Raw genomic sequence first — 27,341 nt, 5'->3', positions numbered from 1 at the left:
GAATCTGCTAGAATAACCAAACTATTAAAAACGCACATAAAGTATAGTTAAAATTTCAGTTTCGGTGTATTTAAAAATATAAATTAAATAGAAAACTCATTTATGAAAATATAAAAATATTTTGAAACAATTAAATTAAATTTATCGAATTTTAAAAGCCAACTCGACGTCCGCGCTGTATACACGGTCATATAAAAAAAATTCAAGTCTCTAGCTCTTATATCTTCGGAAAAAAATCGGCTCAGCTCGTCGCCCTGATCAAGAATATATATACTTTGTGGGGTCTGCCACGCCTCCTTCTCCCTGTTACATACATTTCAACAAAACCATTATACCCTGATTTCCCATTGAAAATGGGTTCAGGATATAACAAGTAAGAAAGCTCTAGTCGAGACTGCTCGACAACGAGATCCCCTTAACCCTTCGAGCAATAGCTATTTCAATCATTTTTTGCGTATTTCTGCTTACACAAGAAACACGCACACACAAACACATACACACACAAGCACCCACGCATAAACATGCATGGGCTGCAGTGTGCGCTTACTATGAGAACTTAATTGTTTAATAACTGTTTTTGTGGACATAAGATCTTCATGAAACTTTTAGATCTTAATTATAACAATAATATGCGTGCACTTGCCAAAGCACAAGTCTCTAGTATTTGAAATACGCCTTTTACAAAGGTGTGAGTGAGGGGGTTGATTTAGGGATGGGGGGTAAATTTTAACAAAAACCGAATTTGTATAAAATGCATATAAATATACATTCAAACATTTCAACAAAACCATTATACCCTGATTTCCCATTGAAATTGGGTTCAGGGTATAAAAACAAATAAACAGACGATTTTCTAGTTCTGATTGATGTAAGAAAAAATTAACATTTTTTATTTAAGCTTTAGTCTGCAACAACATTTTATAGATCGAAAATGGTTATTATATTAAAATGTATATTGGGAAACAAACAGGAACAGTTTGGCAACACTTTTGCCACGAGGCATTCCATTGGTAAATACCGTCATACTTAAAGCAAGTTCAACATCTTGTGGCCCCTCGAGTTTTTTTTTTAATATCACATTCACTTGATTGTTGCTTTTCAACGTGCTAGAAATAGACAAATATAGTGGATTATTGGATTATTTTTGAATTGGTAGTTTATTGTAATAATTATCTGATATATTAATTCTTTGTATTTCTATACGAGTATATACTTACTCAAAATAACTGTCTGTTGCTTTTACAATGTTTGGTGCTGCTTGAACTCTTATTATTTTCAGTTCAAAATCAATATCGTCATACCATATGGGTCCACGGAGGGTAAATATTGTTCTACCATCTGGCGGTATCATTAATTTGGATACAAATGTTATAAAATTATAGGTGAAAGCAGATGGTTTCGTGTAACACTCTTCTCCCTCGCAAAAATTACTACTTTGACGACATCGGCTGCAAATATTAGAAATTATATAAAAATCAAGTAAGAGTGGTTTAGTCGCGTCTACGCCAATACAATATCCCATAAATCCTTCAGCCAGATTTTCATAAAACCACTATAACCTGACTTCCCACTTAAATGGCTAATGAGATCAAAAATTATTTTTGGGTCATCAATAGAGGTTAACAGTAACTCAATTATCAATTGCTTAAGCTTCTAGGCCTGATGTCAGACTGGCCGCGATAAGCGATGCGATGCTATAAGCGATAATTATCGCAGCGATATGCAAAGCGATGGCATGTCAGAAGGAAAAAGAGAAATATTGCTTGAATTGCCAAAAAGAATATATTCCATCTACTACTTATCATGCGATAAAGCGAGAAAACGATTAAGGAATGCTTTCTCGCAACTCACTTTACTTCTGACATTGGCTCTCTTCTCGTTTCGCTTGCACTCTGACATGTTTTAAGCGATTATATGTAAATCTGCATGTAGAGCTTTCTCGCTTATTGTCGCTCCATATTATCGCATTGCTTATGGCGGCCACTCTGACATCAGCCTAACTCTAATATATTTATCTCATACCTAAAAGAAGCGAAAGAATATTGAAATATCAAATCCTGTGCGGCAAAGCTCGTCTGTCTGTTTATTACTATCTGCCCAGTAAGGGTGTGGTAAATCGAAATAAAAATATGGCGAATATCTACGCCCATTAGTGACGTGACAAATCAGATAAAAGTGTATCAATCTGCAACGCTGAAATTTCGCAGGTGAGCTGACCCAAAAATAGTTGCATATTGACGCATATTGAATACTCTGTAATTGCGGATTGCATCCTCTATTGAGTTGCATAACAAGGATATGTGTATATATAAATTAAGAATGCGATATATAATAATTTTTTATTCTTTCTTGACCCTTACGAATATTTTGATACTTTCGATATTAAATCAGTTTTACTTTGAAAGTCCTCATTCTCGATTGGAGACTCCTTTGTTGTTGGCATCTCCTGCTTTTCTAATTCGCTTGCTTAAATCATTGTGTTGCTGCCCAAGATATTCTAGAGCAGACCATAAGGGAAAAATGTATAAACGTAGCATTTCTCAGTGAGCCTCACCACTGTAGAACCAGCTGCCCTCGTTCGTTCGGGAAGCAACATGGAGCCACTGCGATAGCTATACGGGCAGTGATCATACGGCACTTCTGTTCACAATAGGTGAGCCACCTGCCAGGGCGTCAGCCTTGTGGAGGGAATCGTATCGGCTGGATACTTTTGATCCCGCGGTCTTTTCAGAGGCCATTCAGTCTCTGGGCACAATTGGTAATGCTGAGGCCAGAGCATGCCAAATGGTGGCCCAAATACAGAGTGCCTGCAATAGCAGCATGTTACGCCGCAAGCAGTTCACTCGACAACAAGAGCCTACGTATTGGTAGAATGCACAAATAGGTGACATTCGTCTACGTTTTCTGAGAAACAATTAGCTTACCAGGCAGCTAGAAGAAAAGAGAATGCTTTTTAGAGTTGTGCGACTCAGCCGAATATGACCCTTGGGGCAGGACATATAAGATAGTAGTTAAAAGACTATACGCAGGTAGACAGGTGCAGCCTACGGATCGTCTGGAGCTTAAATCGATTGTGGAAACGCTCTTTCCAGAAAGTTTAAGCTCCATTCACGCCCCTGGGTCCGAGTCTGCTGATCAGGGCTCAACGAGCACTGAAATTGTTTTAGTCACGGAAGAAGAAATCATAGTAACTCTCCGGGGTCTTAGAACCAACACAGCTCCAGGGCCGGACGGGATCCCAAATCGTGCACTAAACCTAGCCCTCGCCTTGCACCCTAGTACGTTCGCCGAATTATTCAACGAATGTTTACTACAAGAGACGTTCCCTACAAAATGGAAGACCCAGAACCTGGTATTGCTACTTAAGGCTGGCAAACCATCAGACGAGCCATCTTCATACAGACCGATCTGCCTCTTAGACACCATAGGAAAGGAGTTTGAGAAATTGATCTGCTCTAGACTGGAGACTGCTATTGCTAGCGCCGGAGGCCTATCACCAAATCAAGGCCCGGTCAACAACGGATGGTCTAGAAAAAGTTGTTGGCCTGGCAACTTCCGCCATACAAGGCACCAGATGGAGGCACGGGACGAAGCAATACTGCATCATCGCGACCCTAGACGTTAAGAATGCCTTCAACACAGCTAGTTGGGATATGATACTGAATGCGCTGTCACAATATAATATCCCTAAATATCTTAAAGAAACAATAAAGAGTTACTTCAGAGGAAGAACACTGGTATACAATACGAGTGAGGGTCCCCAAACTCATACAGTGTCAGCTGGAAGCTCAGTGCTGGGGCCTCTCCTATGGAATATCATGTACGATGGCGTACTGCGCTTGGAAGTACCAGCAGGTGCGCACACCATTGGCTTTGCTGATGATGTGGCTGTCGTCGCCATAGGCAAGGAGCATACAGATACAGAGGATATGTGCAGCGAAAGTATCAATCGCATACGAAGCTGCCTGACAGGAGCTGGGCTCGAGCTTGCGGCACACAAGACGGAAGTCGTCCTAGTATGCAGTCGCAAGAAAGTGGAGACTGCCAATATAAGGATAGGCAGCGTCAGTATCGCGTCAAAGAGGGCGATTAAGTATCTTGGCGTCATGTTAGACACAAGATTAACTTTCCGCGAGCACTTAGAATATGTGCATAAAAAGGCAGCTGATTCTTGTAGAGCTCTCTCGAGAATCATGCTTAACACGCGGGGACTTAAACAGCAACGACGACTTCTTCTAATTAGCGTCATTAGGTCTGTCATCCTCTATGCTGCGCCAATATGGTCAAGAGCGATGGCAACGCCGAGCTACAGCCGGGACATTTGCGCGATCTACAGACTGAGCGCAATCAAAGTCAGCTGCGCTTTCACGACTATCTCCGATGATGCGGCGCTTGTCATAGCCGGCATGGTGCCACTGGAGTACCTGGTCGCCGAAGCCGTGGAGCGGAATTCGCACGCGTCTGTGCTACACAACGCTATCAGGGCCAACAGCATTGCACGATGGCAAAGGAAGTGGAATAGCTCAGCTAAAGGGCGGTGGACGCACAAGCTCATCCCGGAGCTCGAGCCATGGGTTAACCGCAAACATGGCGAGGTTAACTTGTATCTTTCGCAGATCCTCTCGGGCCATGGATGCTTTCGGAGCTATTTGAAGCGCTTTGGTCACGAGGGAAACTGACGAGTGCCCCTGGTGCGGGCGAGGGCATGTGGAAGACACCAACCACATCCTTTTCGTATGTGAACGGTTCCTGGAGGAGAGGCGTCGTCTAGAAAAGGCACTGGGCCGCTCCATTAGAGCGGACAACTTAGTCAACGCCATGCTGGAATCGGAGGAAGCTTGGGAACTAACAAGCACCTTCGCGGCCACAGTGATGATGGAGCTGCGCAGAGTCGAGCGAATGAGAAGACGAGCTGTACCAGGCTAAGGTAGCGCATAGTGCTTGCGAAGCAATGCTTTACGGCCAAGCAAGCATCGCGCACTATCCGAGCCACCACTCAACTTGCAACTTGTAGTATAAGATTGTAAATAAACGAATATAGAAAAAACACACATACGCAAAACCCATAGTTCCCAGAGCTCTCAGCAAATTTGCTTGTTTTTTATAATTAATTGCTTTTATTATATTTCACACAACTGCGGTCAGTTTGATTTTTGCTGGTGGCTGTTTATTCCTATGCAAGGTTTGATCCGTGGCTGTGTTTTCTATAATTGCTTTTCTTAATCTGCGAAGTTTTGCGAAGCATCGGTTGGATATTTGCATTATTTTGTATTTTACTCTAGTGCTTCTATTGTTTTTGGCGCTCTCTTCATTTCACTTTTTATACCCTGAACCCATTTTCAATGGGAAATCAGGGTATAATGGTTTTGTTGAAATGTATGTAACAGGCAGAAGGAGGCGTGGCAGACCCCACAAAGTATATATATTCTTGATCAGGGCGACGAGCTGATTCGATTTGGAAGATATAAGAGCTAGAGACTTGATTTTTTTTTAAATGACCGTATATACAGCGCGGACGTCGAGTTTGCTTTTAAAATTCGATAAATCATCCCGTTATGTTTTTATCGAGTAAAAACATTCAAGTTCAAGTCAGATGCCACTATAACTAATTGTGAATATTTTTCTTTTTTTTTTAAATTTCTCAAATATTCAATATAATATGTAGATCATATGCTGAAAGTTTCATTAAATTCCGTTCAGTCAAAAATTAATTAAAAATCATCAAATATTTGGCCAATTAACAAACGCACGTGCAGCAGCTAAAATAGCATCGTATGCGTGTGCACACATACATTCAAACTTCTTCTACAAACATTCGTTGAATCACATCAGCTGTTAGTTTCGTTTAGTTTTGGTAGATGGCGCAGCAGCAGTGAATCTATTTGAGTTTTGCCAGCGCCACTAGCAGGAGTGGGTTGGCCTAGTGTGTTAGCTGCATGACGCTCGATCGAGAAGTTGTGGTTCGAATCACGATCGGTGCAACTGATGTTAAGTTTTTTAATTGTTTCAAAATATTTTTATATTTTATTAAATTTGTTTGGTATTTTATTTAAATTTTTAAATACATCGAAATTGAAATTTCAGCCATACAAAATGGGCATTTTTATTTGTTGGGTTCAGGGTAGTATCTAGTCGAGCACTCTCGACTAGAGTTTTCTTACTTGTTATATGTACATTGGTTAGTGTGAGTGTTTGCATACTTGCTCTCTCGAATTTCAATCGTCGTGCGGTGCAAATATTCTCTCTGTGTTTCTTTCGTTACGCTCTGTAACGGCTGTTGTTGTTGGATTTGCTCTGTCAACATACTTTTTATCCTCTTTGTTTTTATTTTAGCTTCTTCAGTTTCGGTAATTTCTATTTGATCCCAATTGCCAATATGAGTTGCTGTAAAAAATCTTGCTCGTTCAGACAGGCAGTGGACTCTGCACCACCGCAATTTGTACATTGCTGGTTTTGATGCACACTAAATGTGCAGGTCTCACTGGTCGTGATTATGACAAGATTATGTCCACAGCAAAAATTGGTAGTGGGGGTCTTGTCCGTTGTGCTTAGAAAAAAAGATTAATTTTTCTAAAATGTATAGCGCTGTTAGGGCTCAATTTTTAAAATTGAAGAATATTTATATGCAATTATCCAGTGATGTGGATGCTGCTGAAGAGAGTCGCCCTTCTCAATTGGAGGCTCCGTTGTTGTTGGTACCTCCTTCTGCGCTAACATCGTCACCTAATTCGCTCCACCCTCACCTTGTGCTTCCGTTTTATCATCGGCGCCTAACTCATTGGACCCTACATTACCTGATCCTGAGTCTATTCCCCATGTTAATGCTGCTATTGAAACTCTCGTCCCTGGATATTGGATACATCTCCTATAGTTGTTCAAACGAAGAGTGATAATAAGTCAGCCTCTCCTGGCATTACCTTATCTGTCGTCTCTCCTCGAAAGCAAGTTTTCTTATCTAGGCTTTCATTTGAAACGACCTGTGAGGCAGTATCAGCTTTTATCTCAAGTACGCTGTCGGCCAATGTTTTTATATCGAAGTTTAATTTCGCAACTCCGCGTGAAATTGATTCATTCAAAATCAATGTGCCGGTAGAATACTTTAAAACTCTATGTGATCCTAATTTCTGGCCACCTCATGTGGTTGTTCATGAATTAAAGCCCAAAAATCATAACAGATCGACGCCTATTTCAGTGAATTTACCTTCGGTGCAATCTTCATCAAACAGTGTACCAAAAAACTAAATAATTTACAAACTTCTTCTCAGCTGTCCCTGATTTATCAAAATGTACGTGGATTAAATTCTAAACTTAAAAGTCTATTCTTACATAGTTTTAGTGTACAATATGATATTATCGCATTCACTAAAACATGGCTAAGTAATAATATTCATAATAGTGAAATTCTTTCAAGTAATTTCACTACTTATAGACTCGACCGTTCGATGCGCAGGGGGGGTGGGGTGTTAATTGCTGTTAAATCCCTTATCCTCTCCGAATTGTTTACCTTCTCATCCCTTCATGATGCGGAGATTATAGGGGTTAAACTACCTCTCCCATCGTGCTCATTATATATCACATGTTCTTATATCCCTCCCTCTTCTGATGTACAAGTTTATGCTCAACATATAAATTGTATTAAAGAAGTTTATGAACATGTAAATGATAGAGATTTGCTTCTTGTGTTGGGTGATTTTAATATTCCGAACACTTTTTGGTCACCAGCATGTAATGCAAATTACTTTATTCCGACAATTGATCACTATCTTTTTGATGAATTGTTTAACCTGTCTATGTTTCAGATGAACTCAATTTCTAATCATCTAAGTCGCACACTAGATCTTGTGTTCATTAATCATGAGTCGCTCATTAATATCACGAGAGCAACTCCTTTCTGTTTACCTGAGGATATACATCACCCCACTTTAGAGGTTTTATTAGCTGATGATAATCATTTCACTTATACTCCTTTGCCTACTAATCCAAGTCGCTGTTATCGTAAATGCAATTTTGTTTTGCTTAATAAATTAATTAATTCGACAGACTGGTCTATTTTATACGAGTCGACTGATATTAATTTGGCAGCATAATTTTTTTTATACTACCTTAAACTCTATTTTGGATCTTTGTGTCCCTCTCAATCATATTTCACCAATTGCAAATAACCCTCCGTGGTTTACTAAGACACTTTCGAACTTAAGAAACATTAAAACTAAATGTTTTAAATATATAGCCAAGTCAAATTTCATTCTTTTAAATTCTAGTTGTTATGAGAATTATCTTATACGTTGCAAACATCAGTTTGCACGAGATCCTAAACAGCTTTACTCATTTGTGAACATGAAGCGTAAATCTACTGGTTTGCCATCCTCATTTGTCCTTGGTGGTGTAAAAACTTGCAATGACCAGGACTCCTCTGATTTATTTGCAGATTTTTTTCAATCCACTTATTCTTCAGCTGATCTTTACAGCAACTCATATCCATATTCACTTCATGAATATGGGTCTATTAATACTCGTAAAGTTACTGCAGCCTCTCTGGCTGCAGCCATAAGGACGTTGAAATCATCTTTCTCTCCTGGTGCCGATAACATTCCTAGTTGTGTGATTAAAGAGTGCAGTGATTCTCTTCAGTCACAATTACTAAAATTGTTTAACTTATCTTTAGATACTTCCGTATTCCTTAAAATTTGGAATGAATCTTTCATCATTCCCTTATATAAACAAGTAAGAAAGCTCTAGTCGAGACTGCTCGACTACGAGATCCCCTGAACCCTTGGAGCAATAGATATTTCAATAATTTTTCGCGTCTTTCAGCTTACACAAGAAACACCCACACACACACACACACACACACACACACACACACACACACACACACACACACACACGCACGCTGGAGTTCGAGTTGCGTTTTCACGGAGTGCGGTCGATGTCATCGTGATCCATCGTAGACAATAGCTTGAACTGTGTTTTCCCCTGTGAAAGTGGAAAGAACTGAAATCAACGTGTTTGCTGTGGGCGCGGCGTACCCAGCGACCTCAAAAAAACTACCAGAGACTTACTGCGCGGCGGTTCGTGGAATTCCCAAGCGGTATAATTCGGTGGTGCAAGAGAGGGGGGGCTATAGCGTCATTGTTTTGGCGTCAGGGCTTCTTTCCTTTCCTTGTCTTTTGTGGGCGCGTAAATTTTGTTACTTTAGGCGTCACACTTGCGCAATAATAAAAATCAGGTGCATTCACTCTAACAGCTGTTAGTAGTGCTGGAAATTGCATCGGGCAATCAGCTGCTCACTAACGTTGGTGAGTTGCTAAGCCTTAGCAAAGACAGCAACCTAGCTGCTGGAGTGAAGTAGCAGTTATTAAAAGTAGTGCATACTTTCGGGCTCCCGCTATAGTCAAGTTGAGTTTAAGTTACTGCGGGTTGTAAACTCAGATTATATTAGTAGCCATTGCCCACTACAGGCTTCACGCCGTGGTAGTCGGAGCAATATGGAGGCCATGATGGAGGAGGAGCTGCAAGCTTTCGCGCGTCGTTCCTCGTTGCAGCGATCGCCGCAGCAACAGAGGGCGTTGGCGCAGCCGTCGACTTCTAATCAGGCTCCAGTGGCTGAGTGCCAGGCACCCAAGTCACTAAAAGAAGCGTTAGCTCAAATAGGAGCTACACTAGAGGGTTTGTCTGCCTTATTTGGGGGTCAGCGGCATATAAATGCCTTAATGAGAGAGGAGCTGGCTAGGCTGGTCAGCCTTCACAAGACGGCCGAAGCGTTCTGCAACCGTTCGGTTAAAAACTGTGAGGTGCAGACCACGCCACTCAAAAAAGTAGGCGAAAATGTTAAGGCAGCGAGCATTAGTGCTACAGTAGGTAGCAATACTCCCAAGTTGCCTCCGAACAGAGGAAAACTCCCTCAAAAAAGCCGAGGCCCAATAGAAGTGCAGCGAACCCAAAAGAACCAATGGCTCTACGGGCTACAGCTGAAACTTCAAACCAGGCCGCTCGACAGACAAACCAGAGCAGCTGGACAGTCGTTAAAGGGCGAAAGCCTATGCAAAAACGAACCAGGACTGACGCGATTGCGATTTCAGGCGTAGGGGGTTGCAGCTATGCGGACATGCTTCGCGTAGTTAAAAGTGACCCAAATTTGAAGCATCTGAGCAGCGACGTTCAAGGCAAGCTAAGGGGGACCTTTTATTGCAACTGAGTAGGAAGCCGGAGCATAGCGCTGAGGCTCTGCACGAAGCTGTAGGCAAGGCCTTGGGAGACCGAGCGGTAGTTAAAACACTTACCGAATCGGCTCAAGTTGAGATTCGCGATCTAGATGAGTTAGCGATCAAAGGGAAGATCTTGGAGGCAATTAGGGTGGAGTTGAAGGATAGCTCACTCCCCATTGAGGCTATCAAATCGCTTCGGCCAGCTTTTGGTGGACAGCAAAGAGCTACGGTTGCTCTTCCAATTGGGAAAGCTGAAACTCTGCTCGAGCTGTCCAAAATTAGAATAGGTTGGGTAGTTTGCCGTATCCGAGCCGTGGAACAGCCTAAACGCTGTTTTAAGTGCCTCGATTACGGTCATATGGCAGCAAACTTTCGCAGCGACTGTGACCTAAAGGGCGCCTGTTTCAGGTGTGGAGAGATGGGTCACAGTGCCAAAGCATGCACCAAGCCACCAAAATGTAGCCTCTGCATCCGGAAAGGTGAAAAGCAGACGGACCATTCAGCAGGCAGCTTCAAGTGCCCATCTTACCGTGAAGCTGCTCGTAAAATGAAATGTTAAGGTTTTTGCAGCTTAACTTAAATCATTGTGTTGCTGCCCAAGATCTTCTAGAGCAGACCATTAGGGAAAAATGTATAGATGTAGCTTTTCTCAGTGAGCCTCACCACTGTAGAACCAGCTGTCCTAGGACATGGTCAACAGACGTTAATGGCAAACCTGCGTTGTGGTACTTTCGAATGTTAAGTCATTCAATGGGTTCGTATGTGGCCGATATGGTAGCTTATGGCTTTACAGTTGCTATCTGGCCCCCAGCATGCAGCTCAGTGAATTCACGATGGTGCTCGACGAGCTTGCCGAGGATGCTAGGGGTCGGAAAGCCATAATAGCAGGCGATTTTAACTCCTGGGCGCTAGAATGGGGTAGCCCCACAACAAATGCCAGAGGTCGTATCCTACTGGAGATCTTCGCGACACTAGATGTTGCACTGCTCAACACTGGCCATGAGTACACCTTCAGTCGGGCGGGATACGGGTCTGTTATCGACATTACTTTTGTCACTTCATCGCTCTTTCGGGGAGCAACATGGAGCCATTGCGATAGCTATACAGGCAGCGATCATACGGCACTTCTGTTCACAATAGGTGAGCCACCTGCCATGGTGTCAACATTGTGGAGGGAGTCGTATCGGCTAGATACTTTTGATCCCGCGGTCTTTTCAGAGGCCATTCAGTCTCTGGGCACAATTGGTAATGCTGAGGCCAGAGCATGCCAAATGGTGGCCCAAATACAGAGTGCCTGCAATAGCAGCATGTTACGCCGCAAGCAGTTCACGCGACAACAAGAGCCTACGTATTGGTGGAATGCACAAATAGGTGACATTCGTCGCAAATGTATCCAGGCGAGAAGAAGCTACCAAAAGGCTCGCGGTAGGTCTACGTTTTTTGAGAAACAATTAGCTTACCAGGCAGCTAGAAGACAGCTGAAGAGGGCCATTCGGGCAAGCAAAAGAGAATGCTTTCTAGAGTTGTGCGACTCAGCCGAATATGACCCTTGGGGCAGGACATATAAGATAGTAGTTAAAAGACTATACGCAGGTAGACAGGTGCAGCCTACGGATCGTCTGGAGCTTAAATCGATTGTGGAAACGCTCTTTCCAGAAAGTTTAAGCTCCATTCACGCCTCTGAGTCCGAGTCTGCTGATCATGGCTCAACGAGCACTGAAATTGTTTTAGTTACAGAGGAAGAAATATCAGTAGTTCTCCGAGGTCTTAGAACCAACACAGCTCCAGGGCCGGACGGGATCCCAAATCGTGCGCTAAACCTAGCCCTCGCTTTGCACCCAAGTACGTTCGCCGAATTATTTAACTAGTGCCTGATCCAAGAGACGTTCCCGGCAAAATGTAAGGCCCAGAATCTGGTATTGCTACCCAAGGCTGGCAAACCATCTTCGTACAGACCGATCTGTCTCTTAGACACCATGGGAAAGGTGTTTGAGAAACTGATCTGCTCTAGGCTGGAGACTGCGATTGCAAGCGCCGAAGGCCTGTCACTAAACCAATTTGGATTCCGGAAGGCCCGGTCAACAACGGACGCGCTTAACAAAGTTGTCGGTCTGGCCACTTCCGCTATTCAATTCACCAGATGGAGGCACGGGACGAAGGAATACTGCATCATCGCGACCCTGGACGTTAAGAACGCCTTCAATACAGCTAGTTGGGATATGATACTGAATGCGCTGTCACAATATAATATCCCTAAATATCTAAGAGAGATAATAAAGAGCTACTTCAGAGGAAGAACACTGGTATACAACACGAGTGAGGGTCCCCAAACTCATACAGTGTAAGCTGGAGTACCCCAAGGCTCAGTGTTGGGGCCTCTCCTATGGAACATCATGTACGACGGCGTACTGCGCTTGGAACTACCAGCAGGCGCGCACACCATTGGCTTTGCTGATGATGTAGCTGTCGTAGCCATAGGAAAGGAGCTCAAAGATACAGAGTATATGTGCAGCGAAAGTATCAATCGCATACGAAGCTGGTTGACAGGAGCTGGGCTCGAGCTAGCGGCACACAAGACCGAAGTGGTACTAGTCAGCAGTCGCAAAAGAGTGGAAACTGCCAATATAAAGATCGGCAGCGTCACCATTGCGTCAAAGAGGGCGATAAGATATCTTGGTGTCATGATAGACACAAGATTAACTTTCCGCGAGCACTTAGAATATGTGCATAAAAAGGCAGCTGATTCTTGTAGAGCTCTCTCGAGAATCATGCTTAACACGCGGGGACCTAAACAGCAACGACGTCTCCTCCTAATGAGCGTCTTAGGTCTGTCATCCTCTATGCTGCGCCAATATGGGCAAGAGCGATGGCAACGCCGAGCTACAGCCGAGGCATTTGCGCGATCTACAGACTGAGCGCAATCAAAGTCAGCTGCGCTTTCACGACTATCTCCGATGACGCGGCGCTCGTCATAGCCGGTATGGTAGCGCATAGTGCTTGCGAAGCAATGCTTTACGGCCGTCCCGCAAGCACCGCGCGCTATCCTAGCCACCACGCAACTTGCAATTTGTTATATAATTTTGTCAATAAATGAATATAAAAAAAAAAAAAAAAAAACAAAAACACACGCACGCACGCACACACAGGCATACATACACACACATATGTACACACACACACACACACACACACACACACACACACACACACACACACACACACACACACACACACACAAACACACACACATACACAAACATACATATACACACACAAGCATAAACACGCATGGACGGCAGCGAGCGCTTACTATGAGAACTTAATTGCTTAATAACTTTTTTTGTAGACGTACGATCTTCATGAAACTTTCAGATTATGATTATAACATGAATATGCCTGTAATTGCTAAAGCACAAGTCTCTAGTATTTGTACAAAAGTGAGGGTGAGGAGGTGAATTTAGAGGTGGGGGTACATTTTAACAAAAACCGAAATTGTATAAATTGCATATAAGCATACATTAAAAATTTGGAGACTCTAGCAATAAAGGTGTAGAAGATATAATTTCATATCTGGGTTTCGATAAGGTTTTTATCGATAAAAAAAGATCGGGATGAGTTATCGATTTTTAATTATAAACTTGATATGCGCGCTGTAATTACGGACATTTAAAAAAAGAATTCGAAGTCTCTAGCTCTTATATCTTCTGAAATCGACGCGTTCATACATACGGACAGACGGACAGACAGACGGACAGGGCCAAATCAACTCAGCTCGTCGCCCTGATCAAGAATATATATACTTTGTGGGTCTGCCACGCCTCCTTCTACCTGTTACATACATTTCAACAAAACCATTATACCCTGATTTCCCATTGAAAATGGGTTCAGGGTATAAAAAGGAGAAAGATCTGATATTTTCAATTATAGAGGCATTGCGAAATTATCTGCTATTCCGAAATTATTTGAGAAAATTATAACATCTGCCTTGCAGCATTTTTGCAAATCGATTGTTTAGCCATCTCAACACGGTTTTGTTCAAAATCGATCAACGTCCACTAATTTACTTGAATTTACTTCGCTTGTCAATGACAGTTTCTCTAAAAAATGCAAACTGATGTTATTTATACTGACTTCAGTAAAGCATTTGACTCATTACATAATCACATACTAATTCTTAAGCTTGAACGCTTAGGATTTTCAACTAGACTTGTGTGAATCACAATCCTATTTAATGGGTAGATCCCAAAGACTCTTGCTGAGAAAAGCTATGTCTAAACTTATCTTTGTTTCGTCTGGTGTACCTCAGGGTAGCCATTTGGGTCCATTGCTCTTTTCCCTTTTTATACCCTGAACCCATTTTCAATGGGAAATCAGGGTATAATGGTTTTGTTGAAATGTATGTAACAGGCAGAAGGAGGCGTGGCAGACCCCACAAAGTATATATATTCTTGATCAGGGCGACGAGCTGAGTTGATTTGGCCCTGTCCGTCTGTCTGTCCGTCTGTCCGTCTGTCCGTATGTATGAACGCGTCGATTTCAGAAGATATAAGAGCTAGAGACTTCAAATTTTTTTAAAATGTTCGTAATTACAGCGCGCATATCAAGTTTATCATTAAAAATCGATAACTCATCCCGATCTTTTTTATCGATAAAAAACCTTATCGAAAACCAGTTATAAAATTATATCTTCTACACCTTTATTGCTAGTCTCCAAATTTTTAATGTATGCTTATATGCAATTTATACAATTTCGTTTTTTGTTAAAATTTACCCCCCACCCTTAAATTCACCCCCTCACCCTCACTTTTGTAAAAAGCGTATTTCAAATACTAGAGACTTGTGCTTTGGCAATTACATGCATATCCATGTCATAATCATAATCTGAAAGTTTCATGAAGATCGTACGTCCACAAAAAAGTTATTAAGCAATTAAGTTATCATAGTAAGCGCTCACTGCCGCCCATGCGTGTTTATGCTTGTGTGTGTATATGTATGTAATTGTTTGTGTATGTGTGTGTGTTTGTGTGTGTGTGTGTGTGTGTGTGTGTGTGTGTGTGTGTGTGTACATATGTGTGTGTATGTATGCCTGTGTGTGCGTGCGTGTGTGTGTGTGTGTGTGTGTGTTTCTTGTGTAAGCTGAAAGACGCGAAAAATTATTGAAATAGCTATTACTCCAAGGGTTCAGGGGATCTCGTAGTCGAGTAGTTTCGACTAGAGCTTTCTTACTTGTTATACCCTGAACCCATTGAAAATGGGAAATCAGGGTATAATGGTTTTGTTAAAAGTATGTAACAGAGAGAAGGAGGCGTGGCAGACCCCACAAAGTATATATATTCTTGATCAGGGCGACGAGCTAAGTCGATTTGGCCCTGTCCGTCTGTCTGTCCGTCCGTCCGTCCGTCCGTCCGTCCGTATGTATGAACGCGTCGATTTCAGAAGATATAAGAGCTAGAGACTTGAAATTTTTTTTCCTAGGTCCGTGTATATCGCGCATATCAAGTTTTTCTTTTTATATCGATAACTACTCCCGATAATTTATTATCGATCAAAAACCTTATCGAAAGCTAGTTATTTAATTATACCTCCTGTCTGAGTTTTGTGTTCAATCTACAATCAACAATCTACATAACTCATCCTAAACAAATTAAGATAGTAGGTAGAATGGTTATCTGCAGTACCAGAACAATTAGCAAATAACCCATCATTATCGCTAGGTATAAGTATTGGGTTATCTGTTATAAGATAGCCTTTTCTGACCGTAATAAAACCTTTTATATATTTATTTAGGTTTATTAAATAAGTAAAATTCCATAATCACTGTCTTGTATTGATACCTACCACCTAAAAATAGTATATAAGGCCATTACGTTCATAAAATAAATTAGTAAGAAAATAGCACTTGAAAATAGAGCAACGAGTCTCGTCTTTCACTATTTGATACTCATCTCCGTTGTCCAACTGGTTCAAGTACTTGTTGCGACGCCCGTAGTCACTGGTTCTGTACTAGAGGCTTACAATTAAACACAAATACAACTACCTAGTCTTGGTTTTGTACCAAGGTCTAATAGATAACATCAACATTTGGTGACCCCGACGTGATGGAAGACGAATTTTTAGAAATCATAGCGTTCATTTGGCGAACCCTATTTCTAAATCAACCGGTAGACGTGGTCAACTTAACGACCAACATCTTCATAACCAAACAAAATACAGTGGATTCATTTGGCGAATCCTATATCTTCGAATTGATCAACAAGTGGTCAAACTAAGCGCTGAATCGGCCTCAACTCAATCAACCAGACTCACCAGGATTGTCATCTTGGCGACAAGTTAGCATAGGCATCAGCACTACTGCATCATTCTGATTAATCAAACATCAGACAACAAGAATTAAGAAAAAAGAAACGAATTTATAAAAAATAAAACAAATTAATTAAAAATAGAGAGTTTAATTAATAACCAAACCACGCTTGGTGAGGAGATCCAAGCTCTAATTAGGAACTATAAAAAGGATCCTCAGGAACGGAAGTCAAATGCAACATACTTCCATAATAAGGCTGCTCAGTTAAATCAGCTTTGGAGTGCCTTCGATCAAGGAAATGAGAAAATAAGGAATCTAATGGCGGAAAATCCTGTAGAGAATCCTTATGTAAGGGAAGGTTACTTCTCAAAGATCAAGGACATCGTAATTAAATATCAGGAGGAATTTTCCACAAAATTGAACGAGCTAAGCCCTCCAGATACAGCACGCTCGGACTTGATACCTCTCCAAAGGCATCAAACCGCGTTACTAGCAGCGCTACAAAGACTGATTGGTCAGATAACACAAGAGTCACAGGCCCGATTCAGGCCCCTTGTAACAGAATATTGGGAAAAAATAAACCATATTCACTTCGAGATCTTCAGACTGTTCGAAGATCCAATAGCTCTTGGATACAACATGGAAAATTATTTGAATGCAGAAGCAGCCATATTCCAAATTCAATCCACGCCTATTGATGTGAAGCCATCAATTAATGCTGCAGCCGCCCAAACTCAAGTACAGCTACCAAAGGTATCCATACCACAATTCGACGGATGCTATTTAAAATGGCAACAATTTCATGATTTATTCACTAAAATGATTCATGAGGCAACATTGCCAACAGTACAAAAAATGTGGTACTTAAAATCAAACCTCTCTGGAGATGCTGAAAGACTGGTTAGACACTTGGATCTAACAGAGTCCAACTATGAAACTGCCTGGACGATGCTGAAGGAGCGTTTTGACAACAAGCGAGTCCTGACTACAACGACTCTACACAAACTTTTGGATCAACCGTCAGTGACAAACGATGCATCATCAATAAAAGGTTTCCACGATATTATTCAAGAAACGTTAGCTACGTTGAGAAACGGCGGCATAGAAGTCAACAATTGGGATCCACTTTTGCTAGTGCTACTGGCAATAAAATTGGACAGGACTACTCATGTACTGTATGAGCAATCCATTAAAGACACAAGAAAGCTACAACCCATCAAGGAATTCTTAGCCTTCTTAGAACAAAGATTCTTGGCACTGGAAGCGATAGGAGGGAAACAATACGTCCCTAAAGAAAAGCAAAGGATATGCGCGTCTGCCTCAACAGAAAACAATAAAGGCTGTCAATTCTGTGATTCAGCAGAACATAAAATTTATCGATGTGACAAGTTCGCGTCAAAATCTGGAGACGCACGACTAAAATGGGCACTAAACCAAAAACTGTGCCTAAACTGTCTGCGGCCCAATCATATGGCAAAATCATGTTTCCTACGCAATTGCATGAAGTGCAACAAAAAACATAATACGTTGCTACATCTGGAGAACAAAGATGACGTCAAAATAACTGCCGCAGCACATAGTACAATAAATAATTATGTGCTACTCGCCACTGCTCGAGTCGAAGTGCATGGAAACAACGGCCAATATGGAAGTTTCAGAGCACTCCTGGATTCAGGCTCTCAGATAAACATGATCTCTGAAAGAGCTGTAAAAACGTTATCACTTGCAGTCAAAAACTCAACCATGCGAATCGAAGGCATTGGAGGAAACCCAAGTTAAATGAAATCCAGGGTCAATGTCCTCATAAAATCTCAAAATGGAAGTTACACGACACGAGTAGAGGCGTTCGTGTTACCACATATTGTGGCGGATCAACCAAACCACAAAATAGACAACATATCTTGGGTACCAAGCAACATACCATTGGCGGACCCAACCTTTGCGAAACCTGGAAAGATTGACTTACTACTCAGAGCCGAACATTATTTCGAGCTCATACTACCGGAGCAAATCAAAAGGAGCCCAAAATTACCTATGATGCAAAACTCCAAACTAGGCTGGATAATAGCTGGAAGAGTTAACAGATCAACTTCGACAGTCGCCACATGCTCGGTAGCAACTACAACTGATGACACAACTACTCTATTGGAACGATTTTGGAAACTGGATAATCTGGAATCAACAGAAGAGAATATACAAAGGGCAGTTGACGGAAAATTGATAGTAAAATTACCTTTTTCTGAAGATGTGTCAGAACTGGGAGAGTCTCGGGAGCTAGCTATAAGGCGTTTCTTAGCATTGGAAAAGAGACTGTGCCGTGATCCAGACCTACAAGGCAACTACGTGGAATTCATGAAGGATTACGAAAAACTCGGCCACATGAAGGAAGTAACACCGCAGATGGTTCCGAAATCACATTATTTCATTCCACATCACTGTGTGTTAAAACCAGATAGCAGTACCACAAAACTACGAGTTGTGTTTGACGCTTCTGCTAAATCATCGTCAGGCAAGGCCCTAAATGATATACTGTACGCTGGGCACACGGTACAAAGTGAATTATTTTCAATTCTACTGCGTTTTAGAACTCATAAATATGTTTTTACCGCTGACATTGAAAAGATGTATCGTCAAATATGGATGAATCCGGCAGATCAGTTTCATCAGATGATTGTCTGGAGAAACTCACCTCAGGAACAGCTTAAGTACTACCGACTAAAAACTGTCACATACGGCACAACATCAGCCCCATTTTTAGCGACAAAATGTTTGCAGCATTTAGCAAATTCAAGCAAGGATCAATATCCAGTCGGAGCAAAGGCAGTAGAATATGACTTTTATGTTGATGACTGCTTAACGGGAGCAGACTCAATAACGGAAGCCATAAGACTTCGAGATGAAATCAACAAAATACTTCTACCAGCAGGATTAAGGCTTCGAAAATGGTGTGCTAACCATGACCAGATTCTCACGGGAATTTCTAAGGAAGATACAACACAAATGGTGAAATTGGATAATACGGAAGACAACAGTATTAAGACATTGGGCCTTACATGGAGTCCAAAATCTGACAGCCTGCATGGACGAGCTGAAGCGGCAAAGGCAACGAAAATCACAAAAAGAACGGTATGCTCTGAATTGGCAAAAATATTTGACCCTCTCGGAATCTTTGCCCCAGTTGTGGTAAGGGCAAAAATATTCATGCAACAAATATGGGAATCAAAAATTGGATGGGACGAGGAGTTATCGCCAAGCCTTCAGCAAGATTGGAAAATATACCGAGACGATCTACAAAGTCTTAACAAGCTCAAGATCCCTCGACACATGTTTGACGGAAAAATTCCAGTAGCACGGGAAATACATACCTTCCTTGATGCCTCGGAAAAAGCATATGGAGCTGCGACGTACATTCGGGCGACATACAAAGACAATGGAATAACTGTACGCTTGTTATGTGCGAAATCTAAGGTAGCATCATTATCAAGGCAATCACTGCCTCGTCTGGAACTCTGTGCAGCACTATTAGGAGCGGAACTCACTGCTCGAGTACGAAAGGACCTTAATATGACGAGCAGCTGCAATCCAGCATATTTATGGACAGACTCAAGAATTGTACTATCATGGATAAATTCACAATCATCCAGTTTGGAAACCTTTGTCGCAAATAGAGTTGCAAAAATCCAGGAATTGACTATAGCAACTCAGTGGCGTCATGTCTCCTCACAAAACAACGCTGCTGATATACTGTCACGAGGAACATTAGCGAAGAATCTGGATTCAACGACCTTGTGGCTACACGGGCCATTATTCCTTCATGGATCACCATCAAAATGGCCAGAGCCGTTCGTCAAAATTCCCAGCGCTAACGACACATTGGGACGAAAGGGAAACCCAAGGGCTGTAGCAGCTCCTGTCGCAAAAACATGTGATGTAATCTATTCCATCAATCACAATAATTCCTTCCGAAGACTACAACGCATTATAGCATATATAATGCGGCTACGACACCCAAACAAAAATGGTAATACACTCACACATGAGGAGTTGGAACGTGCCAGGTGTTGAGCTATCGAGATTTTTCGAATAGCTTTAAATTATTAAACGATTGAATTTACTTAGTGATTAGTTTATTAGCGATTATTTGAGTTTACAGAGTTTATGTGATAGACGCGAGCAAGCGACTAGGCTGTCGTGCTGTCCGCTACTATGTTTGTAATAGTCAATCTAACACAGCATCTGCTCTAAACAAGAGTTAATTGCATACTAACTACAATGTACGCGAGCCGGCGGATTAAGCTGAGCCGGTGCGTGGGTGAAAGAGACAACGCAAAAGGGAGAGCGTGATCTCCGTTACAAATTCTCTTACATGATAACATACTCTATGAACTGCCGCTCTTAATTACAATGAAGCGATGATTGCTGAGCCCAACATCCTCCCCCCCGTTGAAGACTTAGTCTTCAACAGAATCCTTAAGGGGCAGCAAGCACAGCTTATTTGTAGCTCTTCTTATCTCGCCAGCTTCAGTTTTTAGTAGGGCTACCCGTGCAACGCCATCACTTCCAGGGATAAGTTCGATTATTCTGGCTAGTGGCCACTTAAGTGAAGGTAGATTCTCATCCTTCACAAGAACTATGTTGCCAACAGCCAAGCCAGGTTTGGAAGTTCTCCATTTCGCTCGCTGTTGTAACAAGTTGAGATATTCGTCCCGCCAACGAGTCCAGAACACCTGCTGGAGATAGCTTACGCGCTGCCAAGCATCCAAACGATTAAAATTGAGCCCGGTTAGGTTTGGCTCACTGAAAGACGAAGGAGGGCCACCGTTGATGAAATGCGCAGGAGTCAACACGTCTATGTCTGATGGGTGCTCTGAAATCGAAACTAAAGGGCGTGAATTAACGACAGCAGCGATGTTGCAAACCAGTGTGCGAAGCTCATCGTAAGTTAGGACGGAGGACCCAACACATCGGTAAAAATGATGCTTCGCTGTCTTCACTGCAGCCTCCCACAAGCCACCAAAGTGAGGTGATCGTGGAGGGATGAAATGCCATTCGATTGAGTCTGCCAAACAGAAATCCTTCACAGCCTTCTGGTGGGTGTCTGACAGAAATAGACGCTTCAACTCCTGAAGCTGATTGCGGGCACCAAGAAAGTTTGTGGCGTTATCCGACCAGATTTGACTTGGCCTTCCTCTGGTGCATATGAAACGTTGAAGTGCATGCAAAAATGCCGCGGTAGTTAAATCCTTGACTAACTCCAACCAAATAGCCTTCGTAGCAAAACAAATAAACACACAAACGTAGCATTTCACAGGCGCCTTGTTTCGTGACTCAGGCTTGTAAAAGAAGGGTCCGCAAAAGTCGACTCCAGTCACTCCAAAGACCCGATAGCCGTCGACTCGATCCTTGGGTAGATCTGCCATTATGTGTTCAACGAGTCGGGGCCTTGCACGAAAGCAAATTACGCATCTCTGAATTACACTGGCTACAGTTTTTCTACCTCCAATTGGCCAATATTGGGAACGAACCAACGCTAGCACTGCTCGGGGACCAGCGTGCAAGTTTCGCTGATGGAAATGCATTATGATGGCTCTAGTTACTGGATGAACTTTGGGCAAAATAATTGGATGGCGACTATCGAAATTTAAAGTTGAGTTTTTGAGACGACCATCGACACGTAGCAGCCCAATCTCATCAAGGAACGGTGACAGCGAGGCTAGACTGCTGGATGACGGAACCATTCCTTTATTTCGAAGAGCATTTATGTCGTCTGAGAGATGTGTTCGTTGAATCATTCTTAACAGTATATGAGTGCCGTTCCGGATGTCTGCTAGGGTTATTCCTGGACCATGACTTTTTTTAATAAACTTTGATACGTATGCAAACGTACGCTGCAAGCGGCCGAAAGAATTCACAAACTTGCAGTCCATAGAGACATCATGGACTGCGTCCTTTACAAGAAGCACAGTTCTTCGACGCTCAATTGAAGTTCTTTCTGGAAGTGCTGAGACTGGCCACTGAGATCTGGGCTTACAGAGGAAACCTGGACCGTTGAACCAATGTAATGAGGCATTTAAATCCGAGGGCAATGCACCCCGAGATAATATATCCGCGGGATTCAGTGTTGTAGGTATATAGTGCCATTCCATTGCTGATGTGAGATCTTGTATCGTGGCGATGCGATTTGAAACAAAAACGTTAAATCGTCCGGGCTCGTCATTGATCCAAGAAAGCGCAACAGTAGAGTCAGACCAACAATGAAACTCGCCTGCGAAAATGCCTAAGCGAGCCACTTCATTCATTAGACGCGCAAGCAACTCTGCCCCGCATAGTTCCAGCTTGGGAACCGTGAGCGTTTTTAGAGGCGCAACTCGAGACTTAGAGCAAAGCAACCTGCTGATGGTATGCTGACCTCTGGATACAATATAAATGCAAGCTCCGTATGCCTCGATGCTGGCATCGCAGAATCCATGGACCTCAACCTTCGATCCTGGTATTAATGATAGCCTGGGAAATGCACTACTAAGACCATTGCCAAAGTTGCTGCAAATGTCTAGCCATGCAGTGTGACATGCAGACGGGAGACTCTCATCCCAATCAAGTTTATGCCTCCAGAGTTGTTGCAAGAAGATTTTAGCTTTCGTTATTACTGGGCCGACCAGGCCGAGGGGATCATAAAACCTAGCAATAGACGAGAGAACAGAGCGCCTGGAGGGCTTAGAGGCTGAATTCAGGGCTAGATATGAGAAAAGAAGTTGATCAGATGCCGGATCCCATGCAAGGCCAAGTGTCTTTGTAATGTCGCTGCCATCATTGAACCTAATGAGCGATTCCTTGTCGCAGTCTGTTACGCCGTCCAGCACCATGGGATGGCTTGAACACCACTTCCTCAATTTAAACTTCCCACATGCCAAGATTCCAGCTGTCTCTTGCATAACAAGTCTTGCTTCTTCGACTGAATTTCCTCCACTAATCAAATCATCAACATAGAAATCGCGAAGCAGTACGTCGGACCCGACTGGGAATGCGTTCCTTTCATCTACGGCAAGCTGATGCATGGCGCGCACAGACAAAAATGACGCTGGTTTTGTTCCATATGTTACCGTATCAAGCCTGAAAACTTCCAACTCATCATCTGGCGAATTCCTCCATAAAATGCATTGTAGATAGCTGTCCGGCTCAGGTACTTTCACGCAACGATACATTTTGCAAATATCGCCGGTGAGTGCAACTGGATAAGATCGGAAGCGCAATAATATGTCGACTAATTTTGGCTGAATGACGGGACCTGACATTAGAATGTCATTCAACGAATGCCCAGTTGTTGTAGATGCAGATCCATCAAAGACGACGCGAAGCTTGGTAGTTGTGCTATCATCCTTCAGAACGCAGTGATGAGGAAGAAAATATCTGCATAGATGGAATGAATTTAGAGGAACGCGTGACATGTGACCAAGTTCAAGATACTCTTTCAGAAATGCTGAGTATTGAGACTTTATATGCGGCAAACAACTCAATTTCTTCTCCAAATTGAGAAACCGATGTCGCGCTTGCTCATAAGAATCTCCAAGAAGCTCACAACTAAGCTTAACAGGCAGGCGTACTGTATATTGGCCACTAGCCAATCGATTGTAATGCCTCGCAAAATGCGCTTCGCAGTCTGAGTCTTCCTTGCTGAACTTTACAATGGAATCGCTGCAGCGCTCAACTTCCCAAAAGCGACGAACGAGACTGTCCAACTTGATATCAGCACAGGAGTCTGTAATCGGATCCAAAGGCGTCTTTGAAGCTATTAGCACGGAGTTGTGGTTGCGAGCCTCGCCACCTGATACAACCCAACCAAGACGAGTCTTCTGTAACAATGGAAGTCCAGGCATCAACTTGATTTGTCCCACACAGAGCAAATCATAAAACAGGCTAGCTCCGATAAGCAGATCTACTCGTTGCGGCCTATGGAAAGCTGGATCTGCCAGCACTATATTTTGCGGTATGCTCCAATTGCTCGTATTCACATTAGAACTGGGCTGCCTGCCAGTTATATTTGTAGCTACCATAGCCGTTATGCTAGTTGTATATTCAGATGCATGAGCTTGAAGAGTGAGGCAAATGCTGCTGCCATCCATGGCAACATTGGAGTCGCCTACGCCGCATACAGATGCCACCGATTTTGTTCTCTTAAGTTGCAGGAGATTCGCAAATCTGGCTGTAATGAGATGTAGTTGAGAGCCTGAATCTAAAAGTGCACGACAAGGAACAAGCTCGCCAAACCGATTCCTTGCCAGAACCACTGCGGTAGCCAGGAGCACAACATCGCTGTGCCGATCCTTGGATAAGAGAGTAGTGGCTGGTGCTGAGGGCTGAGGGATGGTCTGTACTCTTGATGTTGAAGATTGTTGATGGGGCGGAATTGCTGCCTGCGATGTGCTGGAGTGGCCGAGATGAAGAAGCGTATGATGCTTGACTCCACAGACCCGACAACTGCGCGAGCCACATTGTCGCGACTGATGACCTCCCTTGAGACAATTCAAACATAAGCCAGCCTTTCGGACCTCATTCAGGCGAAGACTAGGAGACAAGTTTGCGCATCTTGGGCATTTGTAGATTGTGTGCTCAAGATCATTACAAAAATTGCAACTGTGAGTACTGTGGCCGGTTACGAGAAATGCTGATCTACTGGTAGCAATCTTACTGCAGGAATTCATCGGCTTACTTGACGAATAGTTTGTAAGAGCAAATTTCATCGATTCCAAAGTACGGCAACGAAGCTCAAGAAATGAGGAGACTTCTTCATATCTGGGTATCTGAAGAGCCGTCTCTGAGTTGTCCAATTTCTCTTCCCATTTAGCTTGTGAGGCCTCATCAAGCTTCTGTAGCAGTATCTGAGCAATCATGGCACTGGCTATCTGCTCTGTTGTGCCCAGACTACTGAGCGCACGCATATGGACATTGAAGCTGTCAGATAGCTCACGCAGCTTGATTATGGATCCGTTTTCTACTCTTTTGAGACCTAAGATCTTTACGATGTGGGCCTGGAAGATTAAACGTCGGTTATCATATCTCTGCTTTAATAAATTTACGGCAATTGTATAATTATCATTAGAAATTTCCAAAAGAGCGAACCGTATCCAACGCTGCGCCATCGAGGCAGGACCGGAGGTGCTGAAGTCTTTCCATATTGCTGATTTCTGGCCGACTTTCAATGATTGTAGAAAACATTGAGTAGAAATCAGCCCAATTAGCATATCCACCGCTGAACGTAGGTAACTTTAATGGCGGCAACGCAGGTGCAGCCTGCAATCTGGGAGCGGATGCGCGAGGAGGGTCACTTGGACGACTAAACGTGGAACTATGATGCACTTGAGCAGTACGACTTTGCACTTCGGACATTATTGTTGACTGCATGACCATTATTAAATCATCAAAGTCAGTGCGCAAATTGCTGGACATCTCAGTAAAGTCGAGCTCCTCTAGACTTTCATGGGCCTTGCTAAAGGAGTGGCTTAGCTTGTCGATATGCTCCAGTAGAACATTTAGAGTGCTGTCACTGTGATCGGCAAGAGCATCTGAATCGACCTTGGATTGTAGCTTTTTTACGCGTTCAAACACCGACTGTACCTTGAGCTTATAAAACCGCACGCGATCTTCGGGAGCAACTGCACTAGCATCTAAATTCGCCATGACGAGTACAGCAAGAGCAACACGATAGAGTTCAAAGTCGTTGGTGCGAGCGCGATTGCAAGAGTAAGTAAATGTATATATAGCGCAGACACAAACTTGGAATAAGTCGTATTTGTCGAGCAGAGTACTTGCAACTTTAATAAACTGGCAAAGAATTATATTATGGTACTCAAATAATATACACGTATGAATTGTTGCACACCGGTACGATTATTATGGACGCGCTCGTATCGCAGCCGTGGCGAAAAAGTGCAATGTCAACGAAGAATAACGGCAAGCATGTAATTACACTGTGCTTATGCAAACTTAATCACTTATAGATTGAAGCTATAGAACACGCAGTTACTAACCATAGACATAGTTCAGAAATTAGTTGATTCTTTATTAGATTGTCATTTGCAGAAGTTTTCGCAGGTGTACTACTTTTACGGGCGCCAGTGTATTGCAGACCGAACGAAAGAGTGTCTGGCGAATTGGCAAAAGTAACGGCACGCAACTAATCGCTATATACACTGCTTATGTTCACGGGTGTATGTATGTATGTGATGCTGTCAATATATATATGCAAATATGTAAAGAAACGAAAAGAGATCACGTCGGGGTCACCAAATGTTGAGCTATCGAGATTTTTCGAATAGCTTTAAATTATTAAACGATTGAATTTACTTAGTGATTAGTTTATTAGCGATTATTTGAGTTTACAGAGTTTATGTGATAGACGCGAGCAAGCGACTAGGCTGTCGTGCTGTCCGCTACTATGTTTGTAATAGTCAATCTAACACAGCATCTGCTCTAAACAAGAGTTAATTGCATACTAACTACAATGTACGCGAGCCGGCGGATTAAGCTGAGCCGGTGCGTGGGTGAAAGAGACAACGCAAAAGGGAGAGCGTGATCTCCGTTACAAATTCTCTTACATGATAACATACTCTATGAACTGCCGCTCTTAATTACAATGAAGCGATGATTGCTGAGCCCAACACCAGGATTGTTATATTACGTAAGATTCAACAGGTAGACTTCCCTGAGGAGTTGACGAACCTCACAAAGCATGGCGTAGTAGACAGCAAAAGCAACCTCAAATCTATGACACCGTTTCTAGACAAGGATAACATCATACGAGTGGGCGGTAGGATCGAAAAATCAGCTCTATCATT

General features: G+C 42.7%; 1 protein-coding gene across 6 annotated transcripts in view; it reads right to left on the bottom strand.

The window, feature by feature from the left end:
• Positions 1–857: 857 nt before the first annotated feature.
• LOC6585847 (fibulin-1) overlaps positions 858–27,341 on the bottom strand; it is a 157,017-nt gene continuing 130,533 nt past the window's right edge. For all 6 annotated transcript variants that reach the window (XM_044007155.1, XM_044007158.1, XM_044007157.1 and 3 more), the window contains 2 exons: positions 1,218–1,448; positions 858–1,106 (listed from right to left, as the gene is read on the bottom strand). In XM_044007155.1, the coding sequence (XP_043863090.1) occupies positions 944–1,106; positions 1,218–1,448 (394 nt within the window). In that variant the 3' untranslated portion in view covers positions 858–943. The remainder of the gene's footprint in view (positions 1,107–1,217; positions 1,449–27,341) is intronic.

The sequence above is a fragment of the Drosophila mojavensis genome, unplaced genomic scaffold, assembly GCF_018153725.1.
Source record: "Drosophila mojavensis isolate 15081-1352.22 unplaced genomic scaffold, ASM1815372v1 contig_151, whole genome shotgun sequence".
In the NCBI taxonomy this organism is placed as follows: domain Eukaryota; kingdom Metazoa; phylum Arthropoda; class Insecta; order Diptera; family Drosophilidae; genus Drosophila; species Drosophila mojavensis.
The sequence above is the reverse complement of the archived record's forward strand: the minus strand, read 5'-3'. Positions and strand labels throughout refer to the sequence as shown.